This window comes from Apaloderma vittatum, unplaced genomic scaffold (assembly GCF_000703405.1).
Source record: "Apaloderma vittatum isolate BGI_N311 unplaced genomic scaffold, ASM70340v1 scaffold20183, whole genome shotgun sequence".
NCBI classification, from domain to species: domain Eukaryota; kingdom Metazoa; phylum Chordata; class Aves; order Trogoniformes; family Trogonidae; genus Apaloderma; species Apaloderma vittatum.
The window spans coordinates 31,647-48,701 of record NW_009706652.1 but is presented as its reverse complement, the minus strand read 5'-3'; the positions used below and the strand labels follow the sequence as shown (position 1 = coordinate 48,701).

Here is a 17,055-nt window from a genome sequence, read left to right as displayed (position 1 = left end):
AGGGACTTGCCGGGCTGCAAACGTGAGTTGCTTGTCTCCAGCAGGTGGAGTGCGCCTTCTGGCTGGCCTCCTGCAAGGCAGCAAGGAGCGAGCTCTTAACTGCGCCGTCGCTTTCTAGTTCCTTTTATTCTGAAAAATATTTAGGAGAATACCGTTCCTAAATGGTATTTTAAAAATAAAATTGTGGGGCTTTTATACACTTAATTTCAGATCAGACACCAACACCAACTCGATTCTTGAAGAACTGTGAAGAAGTGGGCTTATTCAATGAATTAGCAAGTCCTTTTGAAAATGAGTTTAAAAAGGCTTCTGAAGATGACATTAAGAAAGTATGTTGAAAAACTTTTTCTTCTCAGAGCTTTTATGTTTTTCATGTCAGACATTGCATTAAAAAAAGCAAAATTTGGATTTATGTATTGCCTTCTAAACTATGCTATTAAACATTTACTAGCTGCTTATATATGTTGTAGGGAGAGAATGCAGATCTGAGATTCATCTTCTGAAGCTTAGTTTACCTGATAAATTTTGCACGGTTAGCATGGACAATGGAACGCATTGACTTTGTCTTAATTCTTTAAGTATCTAGTCTATATCTATTGCAGCTAATAATTAACTTTGATTGAAATGTCATTAGGCCCTGAATAAGCAAAAATAACTCTGAAAAGTAAAGAGTTTTTGCAGAAAGAAAAACATTTGCAAGAAACCCATGTGAAAAGAATAGTATATGAAGACTGATTATTTTGATTGATTTTCAAACACTGATGCTGAATCAATAGTTAAGAAAAATTTGGACTGTGTCTGTTTGGCAACCTCGTGTTTTTATGAGGAACCTCCCATACATGTAAATGTGGTTTCTTCTGTTTATTTTAGTAATTCCCAGTCATAACTGGTATGAGGCCCAAACATTGAAACACTTCTGCAACTGAAAAAAATAGTTCAATGACCCTTTTGAATAATTCTGCCTTTAGTTGATTACCTGGTTGACTTTCATAGGCAGAGATGAAAAAATGTGGTTTTATACTTATGCATACAGATTTTACAGAATCAGTGTCTGAGTTTTCTTTGTTTTGGTGAAGTATTGCTATTTTAATATTTAATACTATTTTAATACTCATGAATAGGAAAATTATTATCCATTCCTAACAAAGCCTCACTCTTGCTTTGTTATGGAAACTGTACCACATCATAATTTTTTAAATTATTTTTTAAATGGATGTATGCTAACTGTTCATAAAACACTAGATATGGTAATATAAATTCTGGGTTTACTAATACTGTATTTTATGTGTAATCCACCACTGCCTTGGAGGGGAGGTTATAGGTATTGCAAAGTATTTTAAATATTTTAATAATTTGTTTAATTGATATTAATTTCCAAGCTGCCCTCTATGTTGTGAGAAGAAACACATCTCTGGTTGGTTAATGTACATAAATAATCATGGCAAGAGGTGGGAAAATTTATCATAATAACAAATTTTCTGGGGGGTTGATATTTTAAGGTTTTTTTCTATGGTGTTTCTTATTCAGGTGGTATGAAAAGAGGTTCCACTTTTAACACTCTTCCTTGCCTGCTATAATATATTCCGTAGGAAGACTAAGAACTGAAGAAAAAGGAATGTAAACAGAAGATGAGCTTCTAGGGGAAGATTCTTCCAAAAGTATTTGGATAGCAAACTGGACAGGAATATAGGCTTTCAAATCTATAGTACTTTCAGTATTTTTGTAACTTAATTTCTTTGGGGCATTTCAGATGTCCTGGTGGATTTTATCTGTGTAGTAATATAAAACTTGCTTTTTCAGTAATGGTTTACTGCAGTAGGTTTGAAATACTTGAAAAACAGTTAGTTCTTTGTGCTTTGTGACATGTGATATAATTTGTAGAAGGATAATACCTTCTTGTAACTGTAATTTTAAGTGTAGCACAGCCCTTCCTTAGCTATAATTTGCCTGTAATTCTTGAGAAATGAAAACTTACAGAGAGCATTTTCAATTCTCAAGAATAAAGTACTTAGTCTGATATTGGTGTTGATAGATAAAGTGTTACTGAAGACTGGTATTAATGCAGATGGTGGAAAACTAGTCTCGACTGGTAATGTTTCTGTGTCAAGATATTCCAAACATCAGCACCTCTCTGTTGTTATAAGACTGATATTACTCTGTAGTTGTTTACATTTTCTTGAGTATTTTAATTTTTTAGAGATTGAGTAATTTTGTTTAACCCCATTGCTCTTAGATGCCCCTAGATCTGTCTCCTCTTGCAACACCAATTATAAGAAATAAAATTGAAGAGCCTTCCGTTGTAGAGACAACTCATCAAGATAGTCCTTTACCTCATCCAGAGTCTACTACCAATGATGAAAAGGTCAGAGCCTTTTTTTTATATTTTTTTTCAAATCTCATGGTGATCTGTAAGTTTGTTTTAGCTGGTGATAGTCACACTGCTTAGCTGTTTGAAAGGAAAAGTTTTTGTTTGCCATATTCCTGTGGATAAATATTTAATTTATTCCTTAGTTAGCTTTGCTCACCACAATTATTTCTTTGCCTTACACTAACCATTGAGTAAAGGTAGAAAGGAAGTCAAATGTAATATTCATGCTATGTTACAAAAAGCTAAAGAGGCCCCTCATTCTGTTTTATGCATCATCATTCATAAAAAAGCAAAGAAAGTTCAGTTTCTCTGTTTTGTTTTTTTTTTTTTAATAATGTGACTCTTCATGTGTACATTTTTATGCTTATGCCATGTTTTACCGTAAATTGTTCTGCAGAACAGCAGGGGATGTTCTACAGAAATGGACAGGGATAAGGGGGCTGTTTTTCAAAGCTAAGCACCAGATAATTTTGTTTCAAATTTTGTACTCTTTAAGCTACAGTAGTATGTTCAAAAGCAGTGATCTCAAGCATTTGCTTGTTTAGTGTTTACTGGAATACTCATAGAAGACTGAGGTATTGGCTGTCACTAGAGGATGTTGCAGTCATATTAGTTTTAGAACTGTTGCTCTAAAGAAGAAATAAATGGTTTAATAGTAATAACTTTGATACGTGACTTGCAGTGTTTTCATTATGTGGAGTTCTCTTGAAGAACACAAAATGAACCAAATCAGTAAAATGCATTAGTTATTTTTATTCCTTCAATAAAATAAAAATATTAGAATATATCAGAACATAATGAAACAATACGGTTGCTCTGGAGAGTCTTTTTCCTGTGTGTATCTTCAGCAGGCAGTCCGTGTTTGAGGGATTTACTTACCCAAAAATCATGAGAGCTTTTTAGGATCATGGGGTCATTGAGGTTGGAAGGGACTGCAGGATGTCCTGGTCCAGCTTTCTCCTCAAACCAGATGTTAGCTCTGAGATCTGACCAAGTTACTCAAGGCTTTCACACAGTCTGGTCCTGCAATGTCTTCCAATGCCAGCCTGTCCTTGGGGTGAAGGTGTTCTTCGGTCCAGTCTGAAACTCTCTGATTTCACCTTGCACCCCCTCTCTTATTCTGCCAAGAGGTATCAGTGTGAGGAGGGCCTTAAGAGCGTGACAGAAGTTTAAGAGGGTTTCATTTCATATTTGTCTTTACAAAGCTTCCCTGAGTTTTATTAGTTAGCAAGGATGGGGAGGTAATCGTAGATAATCAAGGCAATCATGTCGTCTCAAAAATATGAGAAGTCATTTGAAGGAATACGTGTAAAGAGCTGCTTAGCTTAAGCAACTCATAGTCCGAATCTTAAGTCTTTTATATTTCATCTTTATTTCAGAGGATAGTTTGAGTTTTTGCTGCAAATACTTAGAATAACTGCTCTAATTGTTGGAGGAGATAATATTAATAGCTTTATACAGTAGTGATTCAGGATCATTAGCATCATTGCAAGTGAAAGTTATATGTCAATGCTTGGCAGTACATGTAAACTTGTCTCATTCATGATGTAATTTCAGTGGTGTCACTGTAACAGAGCTGAAGTAAAAAGCTGCTGCTGCTCAATGCTGCTCTGATGTCTGATTGTAGAGACAAGCTGAGCAAGGATGAGGGGGCTGCTTGGAGTGTGCTGCTGCTGAATGTGGCCTGCAGAAGTTGAGAAATGTGAGCAGAGTGTTGCTGTTTTTCTCAGTTAGATTTTTACATTCTCCTTCTGTAGATGTATTGAAGGAGGGAAGTGGTTTTGGTTGTTGGGGGTTTTTTTAGGGCATAGCTGGTTTTAAAAGATATATGCCACTGCAACAGTTTAATTGGCTGAATATATTTTAGTAGCCTTAAATGATTACAGCCTGTTAATGTATGTGCAAGACAGTTCTCATTCTCCTTGTAATTGTCAAAGGAATTTCTTAGAGACTTATGCTTGATTCTTTTCCTAGTTTTCTATGAATTACTCGAGTTCTGTTTGTGTCAATAAGGGTTGATATTCTGCTTTGAATAGACCAAGATATCATTAGAAGTATATAAAACCTTTTAGCCTTAAAAGCAAATGAAATCTAATTTATTCTTTGAGAGCTTTGAAACTCATTATAGTTTATTATATTATTCTGTAGAATATTTTCCAATTCAGTGAGTTTTAGTTTCAAGAATTAAAAGAGTTGGAGAGGTCCTTTAATGAAGTCTCCAATATCTTTGATTAGGTTTAAACTTCTTCCTTGTAAAGTTAAGGTTGCTTTGGCTTAATCTCTTTGCAAATTCGTCTCTATTTTTCTGTTCTTTAGCAGAATATATTTATAAACTATTTTATTTCAGACAAAATTTATACTTTGTTAGTGCAGTGCTTTGATGACCAATTAGTATCTTCTATCAGACTGCTGTGCCTATGGTTTTTGGTTTTATATGGTAATAAAATGTCAATTTCCCTTAGATCCATACTACTTAAATCTGCAGCTTGAGTTACAAAGCACAAATGCTGGTTTTAAAAGCACACAGAAATAATTGTATACATGTGAGGTTTCTGTTTTCAGAACTTTATAGATTTATTTCAGAATTTTTTAATCTTCCAACTGTTCCTGAAACCTGGTTTCCATAGAGTATTTTGTCTAAAAGTTGCAAATTACCTTTTTCCTGGTAGGGGATCAAACCAGGGAGAGACCCGGTTTTACAGTCAGTATTTTACCAGAACAGCCCTTCATTAAGCTGTTGTTGTTAATAGCCAGTGTATATCCACAGAGCGCCCTAACTTAGTCGCTCAATCATATGTAGTTACCTGGTTGCAGCAATAGTTGGGAGGCTGTTGCCAGATGCTTCCTCAGAGGTGGAGGGTTGTTCTGGTGTGGCAGGGACTTAGAGTTACATGTTCCGAAAGTGTCCAAGGCTGGGTTGGCTGAGGCTTTGAGCAACCTCATCAGGTGAAAGATATCCCTGCCCTTGGCAGAGGAGTTGGACTAGATGATGTTTAGAGGTCGTTGCCAACTCCAGACAGTCTGTGATTCTATGAAAGTCCTTCAGAGGGTCCATTCTTTCATGTAATGAGTATATACTCCCACAGTCTTTGTTCATGTATAGGAAGCAGCCACTGTGGTTTTGGATGTGTTTTGAATTGTACAGCATGTTCATGCTGGTGTACAGATGCAGCTGGGGAACTGAGTCTATGATTTGTTGCAAATTCAACAGGGCCGGTTTCTTCTGGAGCTTATCCATTCTCAGGAGACTTTCACACACTGCCTCGCAACACTTCGCTTCTTGGCCTTCTATGTTTTAGTTTCTGTTTCCCCATCTACACACACAGGGGCTGCCAGAAGCTACTGGCACAAACCTGTACTGAAGGGGCTGTTATGGCCTTATGGAGAATGGGTGAATATCTAGTTAGTTTACATTTTTGCATTAAAGCTATACAGATGACTCCATGGGTGCTGTTAGCCAACTGTCTTTTTCCTCTTATTTATGCAAATTAGAATTACTTTGTCATAGCTGTTCTGTGGTGTTTGTATGTCTGAATTTATAGATACAGTTTTGTATATATGTGGCTGCCATGTATGAAAGTGTTTCAAGTGCAAGGAAGAACAGTGTAGCCTGTATGACACAGCTATGAGATGGAGCAACTAAAATCTGCTGGTCTTAAGAGTGTAGTTTTATGAGCCATGGATTGCAGCAGCTAGTGTCAAAAGAATAAATAACTTGGAAAAATCCTGTCTGCGGGTAAATTTGAAACCTGATGATATCAAGGGTTTCCTGAGAAGGCAGGCATTGGTTACAATAAGGGATTTCTAGGTTTTCAGACATAGCAAATGCAGGTACTACATTCTAATTGATAACGTACTTTACCTGATTGCTAAGCAAAGAACTGTAGTTAATTCTGTCTATTATTTACTTGCAACTAAGGAAATGTAATTCCTGTGCTCACTTCACTTCTGCATCAGGATACACGTATATTTTGCAAAGCTGCGCGTGTAACACTCCAAGTATTTTTAACTTAGTAGCACTCTACTTAAGTACATGAGTAATGGATAAAGGCTTTTAAAAAAGACTTTTTTTTTTTCTTTTTACTGAACCATAAAACTCTTCTGTTTCTGTCGTTTAAATCCGGAACAATGGACTGAAACTGAAATGTACATAAGGACAGCATAAAGAGTTTTCCTTGTTCAGAGTGTGAGTAGACATGGTGGTACTCATAGTGCCTTGGGTTTCTTGGCAAAAAAACCGACACTGAATACCTGATCAAAACTGAATTATGAGTAATAGTAGTGTTAGCATAAATTGAGCTAGGATTTGTCATAAAACTCAAATCACTGTCATTGGAACAATTTAACTTTGATGGTTTAAGTGATGCATCCAAATGGGGGCTTTTTGAGCGTTTTTAATCATATCACTGATTCTACTTGCATAACGCTAGGGAAATTCCGATTTATTCCATCAAACTGTGTTTATTTACCAGTCGAAATTAATGATCTATAATTGTATTTTAAAAAGTGATTAGTTTTTGTTTTTCCTCAGGAAGTGTCACTGCAGCAGACCGCACAGCCTACATCTACGATAGTTCGTCCAGCGTCACTCCAGGTTCCCAATGTCCTACTTACGAGTTCTGACTCCAGTGTTATTATTCAGCAGGCAATACCATCACCAACCTCTAGTACTGTTATTACCCAGGCTCCCTCCTCTAACAGACCAATAGTGTAAGTTACAGAAATCTTAGTAAAATGTTTTCTTACAGAATTTGGAAATGTTTTTCAGTTATTGTTTCTGCAGTTAATGGAGAAATTTGGGACGCTTTGGTGTAATTGTGGTGCTTTACTACATACAAAACATACAACTTTCACTACATGTGAAATATAATTACATATTCTCCACATCACTAAGTTCATATTTTTGATCTCCAAATAAATATTACATTTACAAATGTAAACAAACAGACCAGTTTATTATAATGTGTAAACTTGTTCTCTTCTCTCGATAAGTTTTCTTTTATATAGTTCATTCCTTTTTCAGTCCAGTTCCAGGTCCTTTTCCTCTGCTGTTACATCTTCCTAATGGACAAACCATGCCTGTTGCTATTCCTGCATCTATCACAAATTCTAATGTGCATGTCCCTGCTGCAGTTCCAGTAAGTAAGCATGATGCTATATTAATTTGAAAGTGGAGCGGATTTGCATAAGTGCAGCATAGAACTTAGTTTTAAGCAGCTTGATAGCTGCTTTGGCTTCAGAGGGTAGTGCTGTCATATGCTCTCTATTATGATAACATACTCAGGTTCTCTTCATTTTTATACTTTATCTGGTCAGCTTGTTAGACCTGTCACCATGGTGCCTAGTATCCCAGGAATCCCAGGGCCTTCCTCCCCACAGCCAGTGCAGTCTGAGGCTAAATTGGTAAGTGAAAAACTCCATTATTCCTCAAGAAGAATAACTTGAGAAATTAATTAAGTTCTGTTGCTTTTTAAAACAGCTTCAGTTTTCTTTTGTTAGCCTAAATTCTGCAAGTAGAAATTTAATGAAACCAGAAAAATTAGAGCTGCATTTATTTTACAGTTATTTCAAATTCCAGCCTATGTTAGTTCTGTTGCTAGTAGTCATTCTGATCTTATTTTAAGTCATTCTTTTAAATGAACTAGATTTTTAACTGAAATCTTTCTTGCTCTTTGTATTAGAGGATAGGAAATGATAGTGAAGACAGACAAGATTAGTAGCATGTTAAAGGTGAACATCACTTTCAGAGAAGCAGGTCGTGTTTCCTCCCAAAGGATATGATATTTCTTTTAAAAATTAGGAAAAGAAAAGGATTTTTTTAACAATATTTTCAAGATATCAACTGGATATAGTCTATTTGGCAAGAGTTTTGTAACAAGATACATATTACTGACATAGTGGGGAAAGTGTTTTGTGTGGAGGTTGTTTCTGTTGTGTTGGGGCAAGTTTTGGGGTTTGGGGATTATTTGGAAAATTCATGAGTAAAACAAGCAGAAAAAAGTTTTTTGGGTGTTTTGTTTGTTTTTAAATATTAGTGATCCAATTATGGTGGTAGTTTGATTTCATTTCCTGAAAAATTTTCTGCAACACTAGGTAGTTGCATCTCTGTTTTTGCTGTCCAGTTTGTTCCAAATGTTCAAAAGCAACAGAAAAATGTATTATTAAAAAATACTTAAACCATTTATGTATTTACAAAATATCTCTTGTGAACAGTATTTGTCTTGTGAAGTCGTGTTCCTCTTCTGACTCCGTGCTATAAAAGAATCAGGAACATCTGCTAGGTACATCAGTACTGCAAAGTGGGAGGATGCCCTTAACGTCCTTTGAGATCTCGTTTCTCTCTACTTAAATCCTTGGGCTTTCTTTACTTAAACGTTTTTTCTCAATACAAAAAACATTGAGTCTGGAAATGCAAATTCTTCTGCTGTCCAGAGTAATGACATTCCAGTATGGTGGGCACACTGGAGCACATTCACCAGATACTGAAACTCTTGTAGAGACCTGGCCACGACTGCACTGACTTTTCCTAATGCTGTCGTGTCTTCCTTCATTTTTCCTCCTTTGTTGAATATGATGACTTTTAAAATAATATAGAGAGGAACAGAAAGGAAGAAGTTTTGTTTCTCTGCATCCTCGTGCCACTAAGAATGGAAAAAAAAATGTAATACCTGAGGAAATATTTAAATGTAACCAGCTCTGATGAATTGATCTTAAATCTGGGAGAGAAGAGTGCAAGATAGTAGAAAAGAACTGTTTTCTCAGAAATTGCACGTTCCTTAGAGTTGGGACACTCATGCACCAAATTCTGCTTTGTGAAATCTGGGGGGAATTGATACAAAATAACTTTTTAGATGAGCAAGAAATGAACTTTTTAGTCATAATACTGAGTGATTTGCTCTTACAAAGCTTTAAAGTGGTGAAGATGAAGACTTTGATCTCACTTTGGGAGAAGCAATCACTCAGATGCAAGGAAAAACAAAGATCATTAGACTCAAAATTTAACAGTCTCGTTAGTTTTCTCATTAGAATTTAGCTAATATATGCACTTCAATGATTGCTCATATTTTTTTTAGTGAGACTGTAAAAAGGATGTTTGCAGTATTTCTTTCTTGTTGCTTAATATAAAAGATGAGCAGAATTCAGGAATATCAGAATTATGTGTATTTCTTCGCTCATTTGCTTTTATATAATGACTATTCACAAAAATAAAAAACTTAATCTCTTACCACTTCTAAAGTGAAGGCAGTTTAATGAGAAACTTTATGTAGAAAAGCTTCCATCAGGAAGACTAACTTGCTATGCCATTTGATGCATTGTTGGCAGATGTGTGATAGTTTATTAACTGTAAAGTTCCATTTAATTTTTAAAATTTAAGTCTTTGTGATGCCAAATCCTTTTTTTTTTAATGTATCTCTTGAAAATAATTTTGCTTGCTATATAGTAAATTTTGCAAAGGTATGGTAATCACATTTGGTTTTCACTTGTATTCCTAGTTAAGCCAGTGTAAGACTTAGTATTCAGTTCTATAGCTACCTGTTTGCTTTTTATTTCATTAATAGTTCACATTTTAAGTTAAAATATAAGCTGTTACACTGAAACTTAGTGAGTGAACAGTGTATGTTTCATCACAGTATGTTTCATCTGTTAACAGTGTACTGCAATTTGTGGATTTATTGGTACATTTAAATCAGCAGAACAGCAGGAACACTTCCTGTGTCCTTTTGCCTACCATAGCCATGTTTCTGCCTCATGCTTGGAGGCAGGCCTGAAGGGCAGAAGGAGTCCAGAAAGGCTGGAAGGACATCCTAAAAGCGCAGGATCAGGCCATCCCCATGTGCAGAAAAATGAGCCCGCAGGAAAGAAGACCGGCTTGGCTGAACAGAGATTCGGCTGGACCTCAGAAGAAAAAAAAAAACAGTATATGATCTTTGCAGGAAGGGACAAGCAAATCAGGAGTACTATAAGGAGGAAAATTAGAACAGTCAAAGCCTAACTAGAACTTAATCTGGCTGCTCCTGTAAAAGACAAAAATGTTTCTTTAAATACATCAACAACAAAAAGAGGGCTAAGGAGAATCTCCTCTGTTGGATGGGGGGGGAAGCATAGTGACCAAGGATGAGGAAGAGGCTGAGATATTTAATGCCTTTTTTGCTTCTGTGTTTAATAGTAAGTGGCTGAGGGAACTGCGGTTGTTCAGCCTGAAGAAAAGGAGGCTCAGGGGAGACCTTATTGCTCTCTACAGCTTCCTTAAAGGAGGTTGTAGCGAGGTGGGGGTCTGTCTCTTTTCCTAGGTAACAAGCAGTAGGACAAGAGGAAATGGCCTCAAGTTGCACCAGGGGAGGTTTAGATTGGATATCAGGAAAGATATTTTCGTGGAAAAGGGTTGTTAAGCACTGGAACAGGCTGCCTGAAGAAGTGGTAGAATCACCATCCCTGGAGGCCTTCAGAAGATGCGTAGATGTCGTGCTCAGGGACATGGTTTAGTGGTGGGCCTGGTATTGCTCGATTAATGGTTGGACTCGGTCTTTGTTCTTTTCCAACCTAAATGATTCTATAAAATCTATCAGCCTCGTATTTTTAATTTTGGACAGAAAGGTGGATAAAGGAGCAATGGTATGATGTTTCGTTCTCAACAGTCGAGGCTCAGGGTCAGGATTTTTATAGATACTTGGCATTTTCTTGGCTCTTGCTTTATTTTATTTGTTATTTATTATTTGGATATTTTTGTTGTTGTTGTTCTCTATCAACAGACCTTGTAGTCTCACTTTTTTTTTTCATATTGTGATACAAAGTGTAGAAATAAAATATGTAGCAAATATAGTAGACAAGCTTAAATAGATTCTAGCATTGCAACTCTTTCTCAGATACGAAAATAAGCTTGGTAGTGTATGAGATGCAAAATTTGGAAAGTTAATGTGTTTTTTCATATCTCTGAAAGTTTTTTTAATATATGCTTTTTGTCATCGTTGTTTGAATCTTTCTATTATTTAAAGACCATTGTTTCCTAATACGGTATTCTGTATGTATGACAATGCTGTTTCAAGGCATTCTTAATTGTCACAGATCTACATGCTTCAGAGGTTGAGTAAAATTCTTGAAAGAACCATTTGTGATAACTGTCACTTCTAGATGCAATATCTCCAAATTTCTGCATTGTTGTCAGATACAGACCTGTCCTGTGTAGAAGGCACAACCGATGTTTTGGATTAAACACCTGGCACAAACCAAGGCAGGAACTAGACACTTCTCTTCATTTGTGCTTTGTGCTTTTCTTTACAGGGGCTGTTTCTGCTGTTCATTTCTTGCATGATATTTCAAGTAATTAACGTATTTTAGAATTTTGTAATAAGAAAAGCACTTTGTGCTCTGATTTCATTCCTCAGTCCTTCATTTCTCTCTTACCTCCTTACAAAAGGCTACTGTTATGTAGACTTCCCCTTTTTTTGAAGTGAAGGTGAGAACTAGTTTGATAAAAATTAAATTAGAGATAGTAGTGCCATTACTTCCCCATGCTTTCCAATTTAACTCTTTAAATATGTTTTGAGGGTGCTTAATTTCAATATTAATGTGAAAGCAACACACTTTTCAATTTTTATGAAATACCTGTTGTTTCCTTATGAGTTGCATACATGGGATTGTACATCAACCATCATGTATTTCTTTACATAAAATCATGAATGAACGGATGATTTCTAAAAGCTAAAGCTTAAAAAGATAAGGAGAAGACCTCTTTGGTAATGGGCATATGATGCCTTCCTGTAACACAATTGAAGTTTTTCTTCAGCTGCCCTAGAAGTCTTAAAACCCTTTAATGATAAGGGAACTAATATATTTGCTGGGTTGGGGGGTTTTTCCCCACTATGGACAGCTTTTGGAGACTTTTAAATTCATAAATGGTCTCTCAATGACATTTGGAAGTGTTTTTTAGATTAGCACCCAAGCTTAATGTATAATAATCAGAACTCTATGTTTATTTCTATGTTTGATAAAGTTTTCAGTGTAAAGTGTCAAACTCTTTCTTCGTGGCAGTTTTGGTTATTCATGTGAGGTGAGTTACAGATGTCACTTGTTCTTTCTTTGCTGAACTGCTCTTTGGTTGCCATTAAAGTTGCCTGACACTACCGTTCACATGAATTTCATAGAGGGACAGCTGCGTGTGGGAATAGGTTCACTGAGTGAAACAGCAGATAGAAAAATGTATATGGACTGCAAAGAATAAAAGCCGTGAGAGACAAAAATGTAGAAATTAGCTATGCAGTGAGCCAAATCCTTATGATTGGTGAGGGTAGATGTAGATTAGATGTAAGAAAGAAATTCTTCCCTGTGAGGGTGGTGAGGCACTGGGACAGGTTGCCAGTTGTAGATGCCTCATCCCCCAAAGTGTTCAAGGCCAGGCTGGACGGGGCTTTGAGCAACCCAGTCTGGTGGGAGGTGCCCCTGCCCATGGCAAGGGGTTGGAAGTAGGTGATCTTTAAGGTCCCTTACAACATGATTATTGCAAGAGGCTCTTGGCTGAAACAGCTCGAATTTAGTGGAAAAGTGTGTTAAGCACAATCCTAGTATCTGTTTCAGCACTGAAATATATGCAGTAGTGCATGTGTTTCAATGCCATGGGATAATTACATGAAATTAGATTACATTTTAATTTTATTGTCCAATATCGAAGTTATCGTAGTGAACATAGCGGGTCTAGTCACACCTGTGAAAGGTACTGTTACGATAGTTTGGAACATTCTTGGATCCATTTTTTTCTGCTGCTTGTAGAACTGTAGTAAAATACGACTAGGGATTTTATTCAGACACAAGCTGTCTTTTACTGCTATTCTTTTGAAAATATCCTTGTATCTTATACTGAGAATGACATTCAGTAAGAGTGAAAATGAATTTCAGATTTCTGTGGCACATTTAATAATAGAAATTGTCGGTTTTTCTGACATGACTCCGTATTTGTTTTTATGCTAAAAAAACCCCTAACTTCCACATGCCATTAGTAAAATTGAACACATAAGCCTGTTTTGTAGTGTTTTAGAGAGACTCAGAAGTAGATGCAATAGCTGTGTTTAAAAACAAAACAAAAATAAAGATGTGTGATTCTAAATATACAGAATTGCTTCTGACCTTTTTTGTGAGAAGATCCGTAACCGTATGCTTTCTGTATATGACGTGTGAGCCACGAGTTACTCCTAGTTGCAAAATGTCCTTTTTTCACTTGTACAGCTTGTGGACGCAAACTTAATGTTCAGACCCTTCTGTGTGGATTGCAGAAGTTTCGGAGGAATTTAATTGCTTTAACACCGATTGTTTCCCTCTGTCTTCTCCTACCCACATACAACCTTTTGTCACAATCTGAGAAATACCTTGCACACAGTGGGCAACCGGTAGACTTTCGGCAGGAGGTTGCTACTGAGAAGTGACAGAGGGCAGCTTGGCAAATGTTCAGAAACCGACATTAAGTTGCTGGAGCCCGGCATGGGACCTCGTGTTCAGTAGAATTCTTCTGACCTGTCTCTCTGCATGCCGAGCTAATCAGCAAACACCTAATGAGCCTACTCTAAAGAAACAGACCCTCTCACAACCTACTTCATTTTCATATGTTCTCTGGGGGTGGAGAGACAAGACTTCATAAGGACTGATGATGCTGCAAAGACCACAATAATGATAATTAACTTGCTGAATTTAGAAGATTATGCTGTTAATTAGTTGCAAAATAAAGATAAGTAATAGAGCAGCAGATGGTAGGATAACACCCAGGAGAAGGAGGGTTATTACTCTGATGAGCTTTTGTGGCAGATATGAAATATGGATCTGAGTTTTTCACAAATTGTTTCTGGAGCATATTATATTGTTTCTATGAGCTCTTGATGGAATGATCTAGTCCTACCAAATTTTGACAGATGTGATGAGGATTTGTTTTCGAGGATATACATGAACAATAAAACCTTGCTAATAAAGACTTTAAAAGCTATTAAGCTAGTTGAAAATACCAATTTTCATATGCCTTTAATAACCAAATAACATTAAACAAACCTTGGTTGTCATCAGGTTTCCCCACATAATAATACTTATTTATTCTAATATTTGTTTCAATATACTGAATTTTTAAAACTGAGACTTCCATCGTATTTGGGATAACTATCTCCCTACCCATAGGAAGCACAACATCCACACAGTATTTTACTCCAGCATTACGTTCTAAGATAGGAAACTTTTTAAATACCTGAGCTGGATGTCTTCTTGTGAAAATCTGTAGATACGCCTCAGATTTTCACCATATTTCTGCATTTATGGATAATTTTAATCACAACTAATTGAATTTCAACTTCTAAGCTCTGTAATACAAAACTAAGACTGATTATTTTCTGCACTTTTCCATGGTACAATGAACAGTGTAATGATCAAAATTAGTTTAGTTATAGTTTTACAAAATTGTAATCTTTAAATCTTAGCACTACAATAGGGAAAGTTAAGTCCTACTTTAACTGGACATCCCTTGTGCCTGATGATAATGCAGATAGTATTGTGCTATTTCCTTGACCTGGTACTGCCACTTTCAAATTAGATATAAAATATACAGATTTAGTAGCATGAACTTCCTCTCTTTTTTAGGCTAACTCTGCAAATCTTTCTTTAACACAGAAATGTGGAAGTAGAAAGAATGGAGCTTGACAAGAATAACTGACTTGCCTTATGTTCACATTAAAAAAAATAATAAAACTAGTAAGTTTTGTTTCATCTCCTAGATCTTCTGAACTTGGGTTCCCTTTCACTATGGAAATGGATATATGAGTAAAACTTTAAGTAACCACTTTAAACAAACACTGTAAAGCATTTTGAGGAGTTCATAGACTATCAGTTTGGTGTATTTTTGTGGAAGATGTTTACATCAGGATTTACTCGTGCAACCATGAACGAAGTAGATCAGACCCTCTGGTCTTACACATCCTAACTATATAAATGTTTATGCTCCACTGCTGTGGAAGTTACAAATTAGCTATTATCACTGAACTTAAAACATTCAGGTGAAATCTAATAGCTTTTACTCCTCGTGGCAGTGAAAGGGCCGTGTATGTATGGCAGGTTGCTGCATAGCGGTTGATTAATTTTTGAGAGAGAAACCTTTAAAAATCTCTTAGTATGGTGGCTTGAAATGAAGGAGAGCATACCTTTTAAAATTTTGGCGGAGGTTAAAATACATATATTTTAACTAAATTGTTACAGCTAATTTGTACTGTCACTACTATCTTGATTTTGACTCTCAAAAGGTTGTCACATCCTGCTAAACAGCAAGTTATGATAAATACTTGTAAAGTAATTAAGATAATAAATGAAAATACATTGTGAAAAATCAGATGTTTATAGCTTATGGAAAGGATATTGGATAAAATTGTCAAACACTTACTACTTTCTTTAAAAAAAACCATTTTTTTTAAAAGTGGTTTTGAAATTGTGTGTTTCCCTGGCAGTCCTGGTGGTGGCTTAGAAAACTTTACTGTTTAATGACTAGTTAAAATTTTAAAGAGTGTGTGGAGTAATGACCTTATCAATCTTGTTGTAGTTAGATCGTAGAGTTTGGTTTTAGTAAGTTTAGTTAAGGCAGAAAACACTGAGGCCTTTTTGCACTTGTTTAGCTGCAAACAGAGACTGATATTTTATTTCTTAGTTTATTTTTCCTGAGTGAATTAGGACTGTACAAGTTACTTCTTGTTTTAAGAAACTATAAATAAAGTGCTGTAAAGAAAGTGTTAAAACAACTACATGTAAGGGCTTAGGATTTTCAGAGTACTATACATATTATAAGAATTGTGGACATGTAATCTTAAAGATTTGTGTCATCCTGCCCTAATATGTGCAGCTATCCTAAATTTTTGTTGTTAGAGCTGGACACTGGGGAAATTACTGTAAATTTGTTTTGTGTACTTTTCTGAAAGCACCTTTGTTCCGGAAAGCTTAGAAAGTTGATACAAAAATGAAGTAGGGGAACAGAACTTCATAAACACCAGTTTTTTATGTATGCTTGAACGATCCTGATCTGGGGTGATGTGTACTCTTAATTCAGTCTAGAGCAGTCGCTACAGAAGTCGCTGCCTAAAGGTTCCCTCGTAGGAAGCCAGCAGAGGAACGTCGGACTTTCTCAGTTCTCTTTGTAGTCTTCCCATGGGATATCTGCTGGTGGTGGTTAGATGCTACAGTCAGCTACGTGGATTTAATAGTTGATGTAACTTGCCGTATTGCAGACCTGAATATTTTTTTGCAGTTGTAACAGAGGTACTCTGCAATCTGTTCTTCTAATTGTAGAATGAGGTTCAGGAAAACTTAGCATCGTGCAAGGTAGCAGAGAGCCAGCACTGTATTCCAGTGACTTAATTGTTGAAAGACATTGGATACTACAGTTTATAGAGAATATGTACATAAATAGGTGCAAGGTGTTCTGCTTATTTTGAGCTGGCCAAATGCAGCCTAGCTCCAGCATTTTTAAGACATTCTATCCGTATTTGTACTTTGGTAATACTTTGTTCATATTCCAAAATGTGATGAACAGGTTATCAGAGTTTTCATAAACTGTCACGTATTAAGTCATTAATCTTTTCTTAAACTTGTATTGGATTCTTTAAAAATCCAGTGCTCAGTAGAAAAATATTCTTAAATACTATTTGTCTAGTAAGGTAAATTTTTCATCAAAACTGGAA

The 17,055-nt window shown here is 36.0% G+C and overlaps 1 protein-coding gene across 2 annotated transcripts in view; it reads left to right on the top strand.

The window, feature by feature from the left end:
• ATF2 (activating transcription factor 2) overlaps positions 1-17,055 on the top strand; it is a 40,169-nt gene that overhangs the window by 5,032 nt on the left and 18,082 nt on the right. For both annotated transcript variants that reach the window (XM_009865883.1, XM_009865884.1), the window contains 5 exons: positions 211-329; positions 2,234-2,362; positions 6,900-7,078; positions 7,392-7,506; positions 7,685-7,771. In XM_009865883.1, coding sequence (XP_009864185.1) covers positions 211-329; positions 2,234-2,362; positions 6,900-7,078; positions 7,392-7,506; positions 7,685-7,771 — 629 coding nt within the window. The remainder of the gene's footprint in view (positions 1-210; positions 330-2,233; positions 2,363-6,899; positions 7,079-7,391; positions 7,507-7,684; positions 7,772-17,055) is intronic.